The sequence below is a fragment of the Aethalodelphis obliquidens genome, unplaced genomic scaffold, assembly GCF_003676395.1.
Source record: "Aethalodelphis obliquidens isolate GAN/ISIS:26980383/991018 unplaced genomic scaffold, ASM367639v1 scaffold9, whole genome shotgun sequence".
NCBI classification, from domain to species: domain Eukaryota; kingdom Metazoa; phylum Chordata; class Mammalia; order Artiodactyla; family Delphinidae; genus Aethalodelphis; species Aethalodelphis obliquidens.
Genome location: NW_020837953.1, coordinates 8,351,438 through 8,368,832, shown reverse-complemented (window position 1 = coordinate 8,368,832; position 17,395 = coordinate 8,351,438). Strand labels below are relative to the sequence as shown.

The 17,395-nt window shown below is 52.4% G+C and overlaps 1 protein-coding gene across 1 annotated transcript; it reads left to right on the top strand.

Moving 5' to 3' along the window:
* Positions 1–895: 895 nt before the first annotated feature.
* DMRTB1 (DMRT like family B with proline rich C-terminal 1) lies at positions 896–8,653 on the top strand. The gene is made up of 4 exons (XM_027110742.1): positions 896–1,475; positions 3,650–3,855; positions 7,091–7,244; positions 8,589–8,653. The coding sequence occupies exons 1-4, from the start codon at positions 896–898 to the stop codon at positions 8,651–8,653; spliced, it is 1,005 nt and encodes a 334-aa protein (XP_026966543.1).
* Positions 8,654–17,395: the final 8,742 nt, after the last annotated feature.

Sequence of the window (17,395 nt, the reverse complement as noted above, 5' to 3'; positions counted from 1 at the left end):
TTTCTTTTTTGGACCTAAGGGGGGCGGGGGAAGACCTCAGGGAGTCACAAATTTCTATAAAACAAAAAAATGAATTAGTTTAGTAGTCTTGGGAAGCTATGAAGTTTGTGGCAACTTTTTAGGTGTCCCGAGATTTGGGTTGTTTTACAGAGGTAACTAAATTCATGGCACAGTTCAAGCTCATGCTAAAATATCCTAAGTCTATTTTACTTCAAAGCATTCTAAGTATGCTTGACTTTGGAAGGCATCAACAACAGCAATATGCCATCTTCCAGAAATGCATTCCTATACCAATAAGACTTAAAAAATGGGAATTACTATAGGGCACACCCTTGAGCAGCTATCACACTGCACTGAGCTCTTGAGAATATTCTGGAAGCATCGCTGTGAACGGCTGCTTCCCTGCAGGGGAGATAAATTCAGCAGAAGCAGCAGCTTTTGGAAGGAGAAACACGGTTTGCCTTTTGGAATGCTTTTCAACCGGAATGGGTTTGTTTATACGTTCCTCTGGAGCTTTAAATCTGTGCACCGTTGAATATCACTCCGCCTTTTTTTTTGAAACTATGAAATAGCTTCTGTCTGTGGGATGGCGGGAATAGAGAGTTTGGAAATTAAATGCCTAAAGCGTCAGATAATCCAGATGACATATATGCAATAGCATTCCATGAAGAACTTATTCAGCCCAATCCCTTGCATCTTATTAACCAAGGGATAGAAACTCTCCAAATTTTGCACCCAAAAAAGGAAAAATGCAGGGGTCTTGCTGCAGTTCCTGGGACGCACTGAGAGTCGCTTTGTTACAAGTGTATCCAAAGTCCCCAGCACCAGCGACTCGTGGGGCACTGCTCATCCGTGCTCCACTCGCTCTGCAGCTCCCAGAGGTAGCGGTTGTGCTATGGAGGCAGACCTTGCCAAGCTGGCCGACAAGATGCTGCGCGCCCCCAGATGCTCCCGGTGCCGGAACCATGGCTTCCTGGTGCCGGTCAAGGGCCACGCGGGCAAGTGCCGCTGGAAGCAGTGCACCTGCAAGAAGTGCTACCTGATTACCCAGCGCCAGAAGATCACGGCCGCGCAGCAGGTACTCCAGAAGCAGGTCTCCGAGGAGGAGCAGGAGGTGGCCCTGTGCGCTCAGGGGCCCCAGCTGGCCTCCGGGGACGCGGCCGCTGCCCCGGGCTCAAGCTTACGCCCGCTGCCTCTGCCTGCCGCTTCGGGAGACGCGCACCCGGGCCCCGAGGGCCGCGCGACCGCCTGCTTCCTCGAGAGACCCCAGCAGGGCTGGAGCCCCGGCCGGAGCACCTTCCAGCCAGTTCTGGGCGGCCGCGGCCACGTGGGGCCGAGCAAACAAGCCGCCGCGGCGATGCCCAGTTCTCTGAGGCCCCAGCTCGGGGCGGAGGCCGCTGGCCGGGGCTGCCCCGGCCGCCTGGAGCTGAGCAGGTCGCTTCGGCCGGTGCCCAGCCCGCCATTCGCCAACTTCGGTAAGATTCTCGGGCGGGCCCCGCGCGGCCTTGCCCTGCTGTTGGTTCCTCTCCAGGCTGCCGCCTCCCCGCTCCCCACGCCGGCGTCCCAGGCCCGCTCGGATCCCGCGGGGAAGGGGTGGGGGTGGGGAAGATGCTTTCTAGAGGTAACCTTGCTTTGGGATACCCTTTTCTGAGTAGTCATTTGGGTTCGGTGCCTTTTTGCAAGAAGGTAACAGAGAGAAAGGAATGGGTGGCTCTGAGGGCTTTTAACATTTAGCTACAGCTTTTTGCGTTTCCATCCTGAAAGGAAAAAATGGCCCCCAGTCGACTTTGCTGCCCCTCCTCCTCCACGGAGAGGCTCGAGGAAGCCTGACCATACTGCGCTTGCGCGCCTCTTCCCGCCCTTTTCTTGGGCTGGAGGCTCCTCCCCAGGACGTCCCTGTGGGTGGTCTAGCGCAACAAGACTGCGCCTGCGCACCGTCCCCTCCGTTTCTGTGCCCTAGAGGCCCCGACCCTCACCCGTTCCCTGCCCCAATGGGTCTGTCCGTGCAGCCCTTCCAGCCCTTTCCCAGGCGTGGGTGGGAATGCGAGCTCTGCACACTACAGGAGGACAGTCTATTGAGATGATTGTTGTTGCCTGTTTTTTCTCCCCTCCCTCCATATGCATAAATTACATTGTTCCCTAGGTCTTGTGGCTTTCACTATTACAATTTCAAGTCACGTGTAGATTTGAAGCTTTTTTTTTTTTTTTTTTTTGCGGTGTGTGGGCCTCTCACTGTTGCGGCCTCTCCCGTTGCGGAGCACAGGCTCCGGACGCGCAGGCCCAGCGGCCATGGCTCACGGGCCCGGCCGCTCCGCGGCATGTGGGATCTTCCCGGACCGGGGCACGAACCTGTGTCCCCTGCATCGGCAGGCGGACTCTCAACCACTGCGCCACCAGGGAAGCCCAGATTTGAAGCTTTTTTAAAGGGGCTCGTTTTGGGTGCAGACACGTGTTTTCTTGGTTTTCTCTGTGGCAGTGTGGTAGAAAGAGCACAAGTCTGAGTCAGGACGCTGGGGGCCTGCTCACTCTGTAACCCTAGGCAAGCTCCTTCCTTCTGTGGCAGTCTCTCCCCTCTGTATGCTAAGGGGATTGGCCTGATGCTCTCTGAAGCCCGTTTCTGCCTTCTGGGGCATTCTAGGAAAATATAGGTCCCCAGAGAACTAGATGGGGAAGACAGATCTGAAACAGCAATTCTAGGAGAACGATATCTTTCTATGGACGCAGTGCCTGCCTTCCTTCCTTCCTTCCTTCCTTTCATTTATTTATTTTTGGCTGCCTCGGGTCTTCGTTGCCGTGGCCGGGCTTTCTCTAGGTGCAACGAGCGGGGGTTGCTCTTCGTTGCGGTGCATGGTCTTATCATTGCGGTGGCTTCTCTTGTTGCGGAGCACAGGCTCAGTAGTTGTGGCATGCGGGCTCTAGAGCGCAGGCTCAGTAGTTGTGGCGCACGGGCTTAATTGCTCCACGCCATGTGGAATCTTCCCAGACCAGGGCTCGAACCCGTGTCCCCTGTGTTGGCAGGTGTATTCTTAACCACTGTGACACCGGGGAAGCCCCACAGTGCCTTTCTTTGTTCCATCTCTCAAAGAACAGGGACTGAGCCCTGAGCACCATGTGTCAGACACTAATGATGAAAAGGATGAGTCAGATTCCTTGCCCTCAAGGATCTTGTCCTGGGGAGAGGGACACCACTGATCAAAGAGTCGCACAGATTGGTGTATAGAGCTCTAATAATCGATGGTTTAGCTGTGGTCAGAAGGAAGATTAGGAGCTGAGTACTGGGGACTTTAGGAGGCAAAGTGGGGTCAGGAGAAAAAGCCTTCCGAGCTTAGGGAACAGCATCTGCAGAGGCCCTGAGGTGGAGGAGAAAGAAGGAGCTGCTAGATTTTCAGGAATGAGGAGGCTGGAGTGGAGGCAGGAACTAGCCCACATGGGGCTTCGTGGCTGTGCCAAAGGACTTTTCCTGAGAACAGTGAGTGGAACATGGGTGAAGGGTTTAAAGAGCAGGGAGGGTCGAAAGCATAATGGATGTGGGAGTTCTCTGTAAATGGATATGAGTGTTTATTGTACTGCTACCTTCAGACAGTAACGTGATGCCCTGTTTCCTAGCTCTGTGTGTTTTTAACACTTCCCTCATTGTGTCCCTTTTCAGGGCCCCCTCTGAGCGTCAACTCAGATCGTGTGGTGGGGTCTGGGTACCTGGAAAGAGAGCCTTCCAAGCTGTACCACAACTGCTCCAGCATGCACCCCTACCACCCGTTCCTGCTGCGCTACCAGGATGCATCCCTTACCCCGCGGGTCCCCCTGCAGCAGGGCTTCCAGCACATGTCCTGCAGCCACTACAATGGAGCAGGCTTGGTGAGTACCATCCCTGACTCCTCGAGGTTCCTCCTTACCCCAGTTACCCTGGCTGCTTTTACAGACCCTCAGTCCCAGGAAGCCAGCCATTGTGACCACTCTGTACCAGGCCCTGGGCACTGGTCAGAAGGATACAGCATTGACCTTGTACTATGTGCGCCTCTGGGAATGCACATGTGTAGCCAAGTCTGTACACATGTAGACAAGTCAGCCTGGGCTGTGGCGCGGGTTAAAAGGCTCCGGGGGGAGCTCAGGCAAGAAGGAATACAGACACATTTCAGATGAGCCTGAGGAACCGCCACGCAGTAACACTGAGTGAGCACCAGCCTTGACCCATGGAATGCCAGTGCTAGAAGGGCCCTTCATTTTGCTGGGTACCAGAAAGGAAATATCACTTTCCTGGAGCCACACATTTGAGGGCAGAGCCAGGAGCAGACGTAGGTCCCCTGCCCCAAAGGTATATCCCACCGGAGACGGCAGAGGGCTTTCAGAAGGAAGTGGCATTTAAGCTTAGTCATGAAAAATATGGAAACCTTCCCCAAACACCTGTCACCTTAGGAGATATTTGTTGAAAGAATGGATGAAATTTAATCCTTTTATAAGATCAGTGGTTGGCTACTAACTGGTGTGCTTTTGAGCCTGGAGTTTTGAGTGCTGGATGTGTAAAAGTCAGAACCGTTGTGTGAGATACGGGTGGGGGGACCAGGTTTTGTGGCCTTGGTTACTAGCTCCTTCCGCCCTTCTCCCTTTTGGCAAGCACTTAGGGCCATCAGGACTGCAGGATAGTGAGAGGCCTGGGTGACCAGTCCTGACTTTGACCCCATAAGGCTGGACCTGTGGGGGAGGTTGGCTCAGACGCAGTTCAAGTTCACGGAAATGTAGACCACTGTCACCTTTACTGTCTCCCTCAGAGCTACAAGCCTAATGCTGGGTGTTACAGAGATGTTTCCCTTGGGTGGAGGGTGGAGAAGAGCAAGTAGAGAGTAGGCTTCTTTGGTTTAATGTGGGAAGTGAGTAAGAGAAAGGATAAAAGCTTGGCATTTACATAATGAGGTCATTAGCCACAGGTCATTAGCCGGTTCAGTGGGGTTCCAGCTGTGACCAGGCAGGTCAGGCACGCAGGGGCTGGATCCCCACTCCTGCTTCACCTCAGCAGCATCTCCTCTGTCTGTTCCAGATCTTTTAAAGTTTTATTTAGAAATCATTTTCCATTCATTCAAGGGGGAAAAGTTGGAACACCCCTGGTCTTGATCATTTCCAGGGTGCCTACTGGCCCTTATGTCAGCCCTCGAGGTGAATGTTATTTCATTGTAGGGCAGAGGAAGAAGGCTCCAGGAAGTTACGTATTTGTCCAGGGTCACAGGACTGGGGAGTGAGGGACTAGGATTCAGATTACACAGCTGGTCAGTGACAGAGCCAGGACAGAGGCAGAGCAAACATGGCCCTTGACTCTCACCGCCACCCCTGCCCTGCCTGAAATTTGGGGGTGCCGGCCACCCCATTGCAGCCCAGGGAGAGCACGGCGTCTCTAGCCTCCACACAAAGAGAGGGACCTTGGCCAAATGGAGCACACACCCACCGTCTGCTCACACAGAAGCCTGGGGCCTGGCATCCGGGGCAGGGCTCTGATTGACAGGCCTGCCAGACGGCCTTTGTTAGGAGTGTGATCTCAGTTGGTTTATCTGGGCCTGAGCTGCCACCACAAGCCCCAGGCAGGAGCTGTGATCCAGGGAGAGACTCCGCTGAGCAGCTTGGAATTAAAGCACTAATAATCCCCCTTCCCACCCCCTTCACGTCTGGATAGAGGACCAGGCATTTATTTGTGAAGCTGTTTCGAACCCAAGAGCCTATGAATTGCTTTCATCGTTGTCCTGCTGGCCCCTGCTCAGCCTCCTAGATACGCCCCGAGTCACCTTCCACCTTCTCTTCCTGTCCTGCCCCACCTGCTACTTCTTTGCTTCCTCTTTTCTCTTCCCACAAAAGAGCACAGGCCTGGAATCGCACAGACCTAAAAACCAATCCTACCTCCGCTGTTTACTGGCCACATGGCCTGGGGATGTCACCTAACCTCTGAGGACCTCGCTTGGGTTCTTAATCTGTACAATGGGGGTGAGAGTCCTATCTCATAGGGCCATTGATAGATTCCAGCAATAAGGTGTGAATGCGTACAAAGTGTCTGGCACAGGGTCTGGGACATGGCAGGTACTCAAAAGTGGGCTTATCTTCCCTTCCTTGTGGTCAAATTAAGTTAGGAAGTGCTGGGTTAACCTAAGGAGATTTTTGCAGACTGCCTCGAGGCCTTTAATATGCTGGTGTATGACTCACCAGTGTGGAGGTGGTATGCAGTGCTTCTCAAACTCCCTTGACAAAGAACACTGTTGAGAGCACTTTTAGAAATACCTTGTAGGACACCAGAGTTCTCTGGAGCACAGCTTAGGAAGGGCTGCTCTGAAGCATCTGGGTGGAGAAGTAAACGATAGGACCCACACCTGAAATTCATAATTTTCTATCACATTCATGTCTTTCCAGTTAAGTTTCTCTGAGCTGTGTAGTCATCACCCCTCCGCGTCCCCTCATTCCAGCCTTGGGGTCCTGTGATGTGGGGTGAGCTTCCATCTTCCGGAGAAGGAACAGAAATACAGAAGGGCTGATTGCTGAAGCCACTTTGCTGAGGTCACCCAGCTGCCCTTGCCTCAGTAACGGCTGCACGACACTGGCCGGTTAGAAGGGGGACACCCCCCAGGCCCAGCGACCCTGGAGTCTGAGTCATTACACGTGGGGAAGGTGGGACCACACGTAGTCGGGATGCGTGCAGATCCTTCTCCATTGCAAAGCAGTGGGGTCAGGCCGACTCGGGATTCAGTTCTGCCTCTGCCACTCACCAGCTCTGTGGCCCTGGGCCTGTACCTTCATCTCACTGATGCAGTTTTTGGTCACCACAGTGAGGATAGTAATAGAAGCTCCCTCCTAGGGTCGTAAGGATGAAAGGAGGTTGTGAACCTGTGCAAGTGCGCCTGCTCCCGGGCTTATCTGAGGTGTGCCTTTGTTCCTTCTTGCCTCAGTCATCTGGCAGGTGCTTGCCAAGCAGCCTGTTCCGGGCGCCCTGTGCCCCAGTGTCTGGGCCACAGAGGTGAATCTGCCCCACGGGGAGCCCCCCGTTCAGGAGAATGAACGTTGGGTTGGCCCGAAGGGCCAACCCTCTCCCCTCTGGCTCTCTGCTGTGTGCGCCCCACAGGTGGAGGAGCCAGTGGAAGACCTCCAGACCCGCTACTACCTGCTGCCGCCGGCCCAGTTACCCCCGCGGTACCTCACCATGCTCCACCGCGTGCCCCAGCCGCCCCCGTCGTCCTCGCTGCCCATCGTGTCTGACGCGGACAAGGAAAACACTGGTGAGTGAGCCCCCACCTTCCAGCTGCCGAGGGGCCAGGGAGACTTTCTGGAGGAAGGGGGCCCTACTGCGAAATGGATATGCAAAGAAGGGGAATGGAGAACAGAATTTTAAATGTGCTGGGCCCTGGGTAAGCTCTTCCTTGCACCCCTCCCTAAATTCCATCCGTGATCATCTAGGGGAGGTGGGTCCCCATTCTCAGGGGAGGAAGCCGACAGAACCCTGAGAGGTTCTCCTATATGTCCGTGGCGGAGCTCAGATTTCAACAGAATTCTCTGCCTGGCTCCAGGTCCAATGCTAATTTCCTCACCGTAGCAGTGCCCGTGGGCAGAGACTTGGAGGATGGCACGCATGTGGTGTGTTCAGAAGACCAGAGGTGCCGGGCCTCTCTGGCTGGGGAAACAGCACGTGCTGAGCCTGGGGCAGCAGCTGGAGCCAGTTTGGGGGCTGGTGGGGATGATTCCTCTCCCCCAGGCCACTCTGGAGAGAACCTGCCCTTCACAGCTCTGCCACTGGTGCACTTGGTGATCTTGGGCACTCACACCCTCCTCTAGACCTCAGTCTTCTCACCTGTAAAACAGGCCCTGTCACAGGGTTACTGTGAGGGTCAACTGCAACTCTGGATGTGAAAATGCTTTGGGTTTTCTTTTGAGGGCCCTTGCAGGTTTAAAGGTTCTAGGATTTTTTTTTTTTTTTACCCTTTCCATCCTCCCCTGAGGCTCCACAGGTAAAGAAACTAAGGCCTATTTTACACTTGCTGTCTGTGCAACACCTAGATCTGTTAGCTGGGGAGATGGTGCAGTGTGGCTTGAAGTACGCTGGCCCTGGTGCCGCACAGCCTGGGTATAAGTCCTGACTCCAGCGCTTGCCAACGGTATGACCTCGGGCACGTTAATTCACTCCTTCGTGCCTCAGTTTCAGTATCTGCACAAGCGGACTAATAAGGGTCCCTTACTTCACGAGGCCATCCTGAAGATGGCTGAAACGATAAAGGCGGTAGTAAAAGTTCGTTCTCATTTAGTGTTTCACCTAATCCCCTGATGCTGCAAAGTAGGGCATCATCTCCTTTGACAGAAGGAGAAGCTGAGGTTCCCAGCTGGGAGTAGCTTGCTTCCTCCCACCCAGCTTGTGACAAGCAGAGCTGGAGTTTGAACTTGAGTCTGTGTCATGTGACCAGGGCTAGAATTCCAGTGTCCTGACTCCTAGCAAATTAAAGGTGGCAGTGGGAATAACTAATTCTCCGTAGGGACTGGGAATGATGAGAATGCCTTCGAGAAAACTTACATCTGAAAACAGGTAATTTTTCCTCTTGCTGAATCCAGCCCCTCTTCTCTGTCCTTCACAGATGACCAGGATACGGAGGGGCCGTGGGAGCCCAGCCAGCCTTCGTCCCAGGAGCAGTACGACTAGGCCCCGGCCCTCAGGCCAGCAGAGTGGGGCCTTGGGGGTGTTAACAGCAATGATTTTCTTGTCTCTGTTCAGTGATGTGTAGGGAGGAAGGACAGTGATAGGCGTAAGATGACAGTTAATTCCCATTTCAAGATTGGAGGAAGGAAGGTGATTGCTAAAGTTCTCTCAATCCTGAGATAACAGGCGGTTGAAAAGGAGCTTGGAGGGCAGAGCCAGGGCTGTAAGGAGTGGGGGACTGGTGGAAGCTCACGTTAAGGAATGAATTTAACCATCTCTGGTTTGTGCTGCTGTTATCAGACTCGCCCCCAGAGGCAGCCTCTGATTTCCTTAGGTCCCGCTCCAGGACAGGAGGCATCATCTACTTCCGCCTTCTGGTTCCGCTGCCTCTCCCTGGTCCCCAGCTGGGGGCCACACAGACATCAGGCGTCCAGCACATCCAGGTGGATGGCACGAGCAGCCAGGACCAGGGTGCTGACAGCAGGTTCTGCAGCATCCTTCCTTGCTGCTCTGTCCCCCACAGTCAGCCTGGCCACTGCCCCTCGCTCCTTCTCCAGCCTTTGCTATAAGCCTTCTGGCCACTAGGGCTGCTTCACTTGTTCTCTGTGAAGTTTAAGCCATTATAGGCATCATTTCTGGTTTAAAAAAATCTATTAAAGTTTGACTATTTACTGTTTTTATAGTGATTGCTAGCTTTAAAAAGTAGTCTGTTCATAAGCGCTGATGCAGTTCTCAGAGAATAGGATGGTTCTTCCACATCACCTGTGGCACCAGCAGTTTCTTCTCTGGGAACAGTTGACTATTGAAATAAAATCAGCAGTAGAAATCCTTGTGGAAGGTTTTTTCTCTCTTTAAATCTTTGTGGAGGGCAGCATTGGGTAGGGGAGTCGGGAGCTGGGGTTCATGGCCCGTTGGCCTGCTCTTTCTGTGTAGTTAGGCAAGGCCCTTCCTTTACTTCAGTTACCAAGTGAGAGCCTTGGACCAGGCTAGTAGGTTTTTTACTATCAGTATTGTTATTCTTTTAAGCAGTAGAGACCTCTTAAGGAAATTTGATGCAGACACATAAAATGTAAAGATTTCTTTTAGTTTCTCTTCCCTAGCTCCTTTCATGGTCCCTGCCAAGTGACATGGTTTTAAAAAACGGAACTTGATCCCATTTTTGTGTTTTAGGGTCCTGGTTCTCTTCCCTTGTTTTCACTTCCTCTGTCATTTAAAAAGCATCCTGCATCTCTGCTGGATTCAGAACATGACAATCAGCTCTGCCCATGAGGAGCATGGAATCTAGTGGGACAAACAGACAAACAGACAGTCCAGTGGGATTGCCATGGGACAGAGAGAGGTAAAGGGGCTGTTGGCGGGGGTGGGGGAGTGTGGTCAGAGAAAGCCTTCTGGAAAAATTGGGGCTTTGACTGCATCTTAAAGTGCAAGAATGAGTTAGGTGAGGGTAGGCACTCTTGGTAGGGAGGTAGAAAGGGTAGGAGACCTGGAGTGACAGATTTGAGGGTGAGGGACGGTGTCCTGTTCTCTGTCTGGGAAAGATTGGCACCCAGGAAACTAGGCCGACCTGCCTCCTGTCTTGCCTGTGGGCCAGGCGTCTTAGGACAGGTGGCAGGAAGAACACTGAGAAGTGATATTCTAACTGTTCTCTCAACATCAGTGTGGTGGCTAGAGTTCAAGGGCCTGGGCCTCTTCTGTTGGAAGGTACTGGAGCAAGTACAGTCAGGAATTTTTCAGTTACTGCTTTATAGACAGTGCTTTCAGCAGAGCAGAACCAGGCATACTGAGGCCTGCAGGTCACACTGGCTTCAGTCTGGACCTGGTGATGCAGCGATTTTGGACTAGCCTGGCTTTGAGGCTAAAGCGATCAGCCACCCCGATGCTGGTGCTGCCCCTGGGTCCACAGGGCTGCAGGAACCCCAGGAGGGTGGGAGAAGACCCGGCGTCTGGTTCCACTTGGCGGAACTCTGCCCTCACTGGACCTGTGACCTTCTGACAGTATGGCCAGGTGGGGCTGGATCAGTGACCCTAATTTTTCATCACTTTGCTTTATCGTAGACCCCATGCTTTGAAACATTTTTCAACCAAACTGCATTAACCCATAAAGCTGTTTTTGCACTTCTGATCAACACACACAAGTAAGAGGCAGTCTGTGACCACAGGGACTCCACACCATGCCAGACCAATGTTTAATTAGCCTGCAGGGTTGAGGTGGGAAGCTCTGTCCTGTGGAGAAGAGCAATGTTCCCTGGTCCTCTAGGGATCCATGTCCAGAGGACTCCTGGAAGGGGAGGATCGCTCAGGTGTCCTGCAGACCTGTGAACTGATGAGTCTCAGAGACTGGTCAGCATCTTTCCTGCAGCCTTGAGAGTGCCTGCTGGGGCTGAAAAGACCAGCTGTGGGGCAGGGTGGAACCCTGCCTAGCTCCCTTCCCCTTGATGTGAACCCCAAGTTCTGAGAGCCCCAGGCTGCCCTTTCCTGTGTGCCGTCACCATGGTTACTTCCTGGTGGGCTCCGTTGACCCCTGCTGCCTGTAGCCTTTCCAATCAGTTTAATCGTGCTCCCTGAATGCCCTGCTCCACAAGGCTGTCCTCCAGCAGCTTCAGCGTGAGCGTTGAAACACCAGATCCGCTCATGTTGCTGTCCCGCTCATGCACCTTCCATGGCTCCCTTCTGCTCTGAGACCAACGTTCTCGGCACAACCTGCCTGCCCGCCTCTCTGGCCGCCTCCCTCACTGGCTGGCCCAGCCCAGGTCCAGCAGGGGTGGAGCCAGCCAGATCCTGGCAGAAAAAGATTGGAAGCAGAGAGACCGTCGGCGGGGGCACCATCGCTCAACCCAAACGACCAAGGCTTGGCTATGAGTTGGGAGAACGTTCTGGAAGGCAGCAGGCGGCATTCCCTGACCCCGGATGCACTGGCAAGGGGCTACCGGGAGAGGGCGCGTGGAGGCGAGACAACCGCAGGGGCGGGGCCAGTTGCTTAGCGACTGGTCTCCGCAGAAGCGCGCGGGTCCGTGGCTGCTACTCCGCAAGCACAGCTGGAGGAATAGGCGTGCAGCGCTCCCAGGAGACCTGGGATCTCCCTGGGAAATCAAAATGATGAGCCTCTACCCCGGGCTGTATGATCACCAACCTCTCAGCAATCGCCTTCGCTCTGCCCTGCTCTTGAAATAGATGCTCTACTATCTTTGTGTTCAGACACCAGCCCCAATCCCAGTGTCCCATGACGTATCCCCCCACCCTTTCTCTCCTTTCTGCACTTTGGCTCACGCTAAGCCTTCTTCCTAGACTTTCCAGCTTCACCTAACTCATCTTTTACTTATCCCTTTCCGACTTGGTCCGGGTGACCCCTCCTCCAGGGCTCCTCAGCCTGGGTTAGGAGGATCTATGGGGCCTGTCCAGGCCCTCTGCTGCCCTCCATCACACTGAGCCCACCGAGTAGACGTCCCTCCCACAAGCCCGTGAGCTTCCTGGGGGGCAATGACAAGGTCTCATTTGTCTCTGTGTCCCCGCTCCCAGGTGGGCTCAGCATTGGTTAGGACTACAGTTATCCAGCACCAGCTGCAGAATTTCAGGGTCATTTTGTGCATTATTGGGTGGAGGGATGAGTTACCCTGCCTCTGGCCACTCACTCGGCGTTTCTGCCTTACACTTGTGTTCTATCTGCTCGGGCGTCACACGGCGGCAGAGGAGCAGGGAGTCAGCCTTTACCGAAACTCTACTGTGTGCCAAGCCCTGCACCCCTCCCTCATTTAATACTCACAGCAACCCAGGGAAGAGGTATGTTATCATCCCTGTTTTATGAAGGAAAGTGAGGCATAGAGAGGGATAGTGATTCGCCTAAAGTCACACGTCTTCTAAGTGGCCGAGGTGGGCGTACAGAGGACGACATAACATCCCTGGGCACCGGTTACAGAGTTGTTAATATCCATTTTGGCCTGCCTTACCATCTTGAGACGTTTTTGAACACAGACTGCCTGAACGCACCCGCGTTTCTGGGCAGATTCTAGCGCAGCACAGAGAGCGGCCTGAGGACTGTTGCCTCCTAAAACCACGGCTTCATCTACTCACTGACCCCGGCATCCAAAATCTCCTGAGAGAATGCTAAAAGAGGCATTGTTGTGACCAGTGTGGAAAGGGCCCTTGGGGTCTTTGGGCCAGAAGACAGTCAACACCTCCTGTTGCTTGAGCCCCTGCTGCGGCCTGGGCTTCACCTCAAGCCCCATGGTGTGAGCTGGGACTGACAGAATGCTTGTTCTTGTGGCCAGGGTGGAGGACAGAGGTGTGTCTTCTAAGGCTGCACCTGTAGGTTTTGGCCCCCCAAACCCTACTGGAGAGAAGCCCTCCCACCTTGACCTTCCCAGTTTTCCTGGAGAGTGGGGTAGGGATCCTCTGCAGACTAAACATGCCCTTCTGGGTCTAGGGCAGGAGATGAGGTTCTCTCCCTCGTCTCCTGCCGCCCTGGAGATTATCACAGCTCCTTCCACTCCTGGACGCCGTGGTCTTGGTGGGCTTGGACCTAGGCCCCTCTTACTAGAGAGCTTCTCAGAGGCCCTAGAATGAGCCGTGGGTTCTTCTCCTTGGCCAAGGCCTAAGGTCTTAGGGCCCCACTCTTCCTCCTTACCTCTTCCTAGCTGTGTGCGCTTGGGCACATCACATAACCTCTCTGAGCCTCCCTTTGCCCTCTTAGCACTGGCTCAGGGGTGTGCTGAGGTTGCAGGGAGCTCTCATGAGAAATACGCCTTCAATGCCACCTCTCAGTGCACAGTATATGGTAACTCGTGTGGTCAGATGATTGAAGGCAGCATCCTCTTTGAGTCTGTGTCGGGAGGCTAAGAATCACAAAGGCTGACAGCTGTGGCTCTCTATTTCCTGATGCTCCCCATGTGCTAGGCACTGTGTGAGTGCTTCCACCAATTCTCTCTGTGAATTCTCACAGCGACTCCTCCAGGCAGGCACCGTAATTCCTCCATCTTACAGATGGCAAAACTGAGGCCCACAGAAGTTAAGTTCCTGCTCTTGGTCATACAGTCTATAAGTGGCAGAGCCAGGATTAAATCTGAGTTCCACCTGAGTCCAGAGCTAAGTTCCCAACCATACTGGCCTCTCCTGCTTCTCAGCAAGGGAGAGTTGGGAGTCTTGGGGAACTCATGGGTCCCCCGAGACTTGCTGCCCAACTGTAGTCCACCCAGCCTAGCTGCTTTCAAGGCATGTGGACAGGCTGAACACAAAGAACAACCTAGCTCAGATCTTACGCAAGGAATAAAATTAATTAAAACCTTTTATTTTCATTTTGAAAATGAACAAAGAAGCGTGAAGTTGATTTTTAAAAAGTGGGTACTTGAGGTATATTAAAATTTAAATATATACCCTTCCACAAGGTAGATAGGAAAATGATCAATAATGGTGCTTTTTTTTTTTTTTTGCGGTAAGCAGGCCTCTCACTGCCGTGGCCTCTCCCGTTGCAGAGCACAGGCTCCGGACACGCAGGCTCAGCGGCCATGCCTCACGGGCCCAGCCGCTCCGTGGCATGTGGGATCTTCCCGGACCGGGGCACGAACCCGTGTCCCCTGCATCGGCAGGCGGACTCTCAACCACTGCACCACCAGGGAAGCCCAATAATGGTGCTTTTAATTCAAATGTAACTTAGGAAACAGTTTTGATTTTCATCGGGATGATTTCTCTTCATGCTCATTTCTTTATTTTTCTCCAAACTTTTTGTTCGTTTTTGTTTTAAAATAATTAATTAATTGTGAATGTAAGAAAACGGTAAAAGTATAAGCCAGAAGCAGATTAGTTTTTCACCACCTCTGTTACCCATTCTCGTTTCTTTCCTCAGAGACATCTCCTCTTTTTTCTGTCTCCTTGCAGAGATGATTTGTACCAGCTTTTTTGATTGTTTGTTTAACTGAAGTTTGATTTTGAGATAAGTATAGATTCACATGCAGTTCTGAGGAACAGCACAGAGAAATCTCACATGCCCTTTACCCAGTTTCCCTCAGTCATGCAATATCATAACCAGAATATTGATATTGATACAGCGCACTCAGGTTTTTCAGATTCAGTGTTACATTTTCCATCTGAGTTAATATTTGTCCGAGCTGTGAGGCTGAGTTTCATTTGTTTTCCTGTGGATGTCCAGTTGCTCCAGCACCGTGTGTGGAAAAGGCTGTCTTTCCTCCATCGCATTGTTTTGGCACCTTTGTCAAAGATCAATTGAGCATATTTGTGTGGACCTATTTCCTAGTTCTCTGATCTGTTCCATTGATGTGTTTTTTTTAAAACACACAAATGGTAGTGTATGATCCACACTGTTCTGCACATTTCTCTTTTCATTAACACCAGATCAGATGTTCTGAGCTTTTTTTGAGCCATGGACCCCTTTGTCAGTCTGGAAAAGCCTGTGACCCCTTCTCAGAGCAGTGCTTTAAATGGATAAAATAAAACACGTAAGGTTACAGAGGAAACCAATTATGTTTAATATACTTGTCAAAATAGAGAAATACATTTGTGGTTTAGTAATACATGTACTTCTTTACTAACACATTAAGTAACAAAATCTATTGGTGGGTCTAATACTATTAGCCTTTTTTTTTTTTTTTTTTTTTGGTTTGCGGGCCTCTCACTGTTGTGGCCTCTCCCGTTGTGGAGCACAGGCTCCGGATGTGCAGGCTCAGCGGCCATGGCTCACGGGCCCAGCCGCTCCGTGGCATGTGGGATCTTCCAGGACCGGGGCACGAACCCGTGTCGCCTGCATCGGCAGGCAGACTCTCAACCACTGCGCCACCAGGGAAGCCCTATTAGCCATTTTTAAGTAGTGATATAATTGATATTTTGAGTTATTTGCAACCACTGTAAAGTGATATGAGGAAATCTGTGATTTCTATTGGTGACCAAGTCACTGCTAATTTTACTGGGATTGGTGGCCTGAACTCATAATTGACAGAAACACTGAATTATAGTTAGAGGTTAGTGAAAATCAAGATGTAATTCTCCCCCAGCCAAGTTCACAGAGCCCTGAATTCTCTTCCGGATCCTGGTTATGAAGTTCCGCACCCGAGTCTGGAGATCCTCCTGGCCTCGTTCCTGTTAGCAGCTGAGTAGTCCTTCACTGCGTGGAGGCACCTTAATTTATGTAAACAGTGCCCCGCTACGAAACTTTTAGGTTGTTTCCAATATTTTGCTCTTACTGCTAACTTAAAATTTTAAAGGTTTCTCCGGCTAAGATTTTCTTCTCAAGCAGGGGCACCAAACTGACCCCTCCACCTTCAGAGAAACCCTTGGCTGGGCACACACACACAGCCGATCTGCAGAGGGCATCTGGGTGAGCAGGCTCAAGCCCACCTCTCACTCCTTCTGGGGCCGTCCAACCTCCAACCATAGAGTCCTTCACCCCTGTCCTCAAGCCCCGGCTGGGGGTTCCACGCCAGCCCCGGTGAGCGAGCGGGTAAGCGGGCCAGCAAGGGTTCCCCAAGCCATGCGGCATCCTGTGACCAGATGTACGGCTCCTCTGCGCCTTTGTGCTACGTTTAATTAACAGCAGATCGCGAGATGCTAACATTCTATCATGTCAGCTCTTGCATTCGAGCTAACACAGGCATTGGTCTGTCAGTAATTAGCTGCTGGGTGGTGTCTTCATCTTTTTTCTTCTTTTAATTGGAATCAGGACTTTCTTTTTTTTCTTTCTTTCTTTCTTTCTTTCTTCCTTCGTTCCTTCCTTCTTTCCTTCCTTCCTCCCTCCCTCCCTTCCTTTCTTCCTGGGAGCAGATGCTGTCCATGGAACACTCTGTGTGGACTTGGCTGCGTTTCCACATTCACGGACAATTAATTTCCAGCTATACTCCAGGTACCAGCAAACACTGAGTTGCCTCCCAGTGTTGTCAGCCATTTGCTGGAAGAGTTGCTCCCCCCAGCCCCAACTTGGGGAAACAAGAGATAATAACACCTTGTTCCGAAATGTGTGAAACACACCTGGTTTGGAAACCCTGGCCATTTCACTGTCAGTCTTTGTCAGTGTTTTTTTTTTTTTTTGTTCTTTTTGCCGTACGCAGGCCTCTCACTGTTGTGACCTCTCCCGTTGCGGAACACAGGCTCCGGACACGCAGGCTCAGCGGCCATGGCTCATGGGCCCAGCCACTCCACGGCGTGTGGGATCTTCACGGACCAGGGCACGAACCCGTGTCCCCTGCAACGGCAGGCGGACTCTCAACCACTGCACCACCAGGGAAGCCCTGTCAGTGTTTTTGAACATCTGGATTTTGCCTTTTTTTTCCAATTTGGAATGAATTTTTTGCTAACACAGTATACCAACCTAGTCATAGGGTGATGTCAGCCACCATCTTTAACATCAGCAGTGGCCCATATTCTGTCCGCAGTGCCAGTATGCATCTATTGGGTGCCTGCAATGGGCCAGGCCTTGTGCTGGGCTCCTAGGATAATAAGGTGGCTCTTTCCCTCCCACACCCTGGCCTGGGCACTCCCCGACATGAAACCCTCCTCTCGCTCTCCACTGCTGCAAGGCCCAGTTCTTCAGGCTGGCCTACAGGCCTTTCACAACCCACAGTGCAGCTTATCATTTCAGTCTTCTATGCCTCTTTGCCCCCATTGCATGAGGATTTCCCCAAATGCCTTGCTCACACAGCAGCCTCTGCCTGGGCCACCCTTCCTCTGGGCCTCATCAGCATCTCCATGGAGCCTGCTCTGAGCCTCCCAAGGAAGTCCGGTCTTGCTCTCCTTTGATGCCAGGTG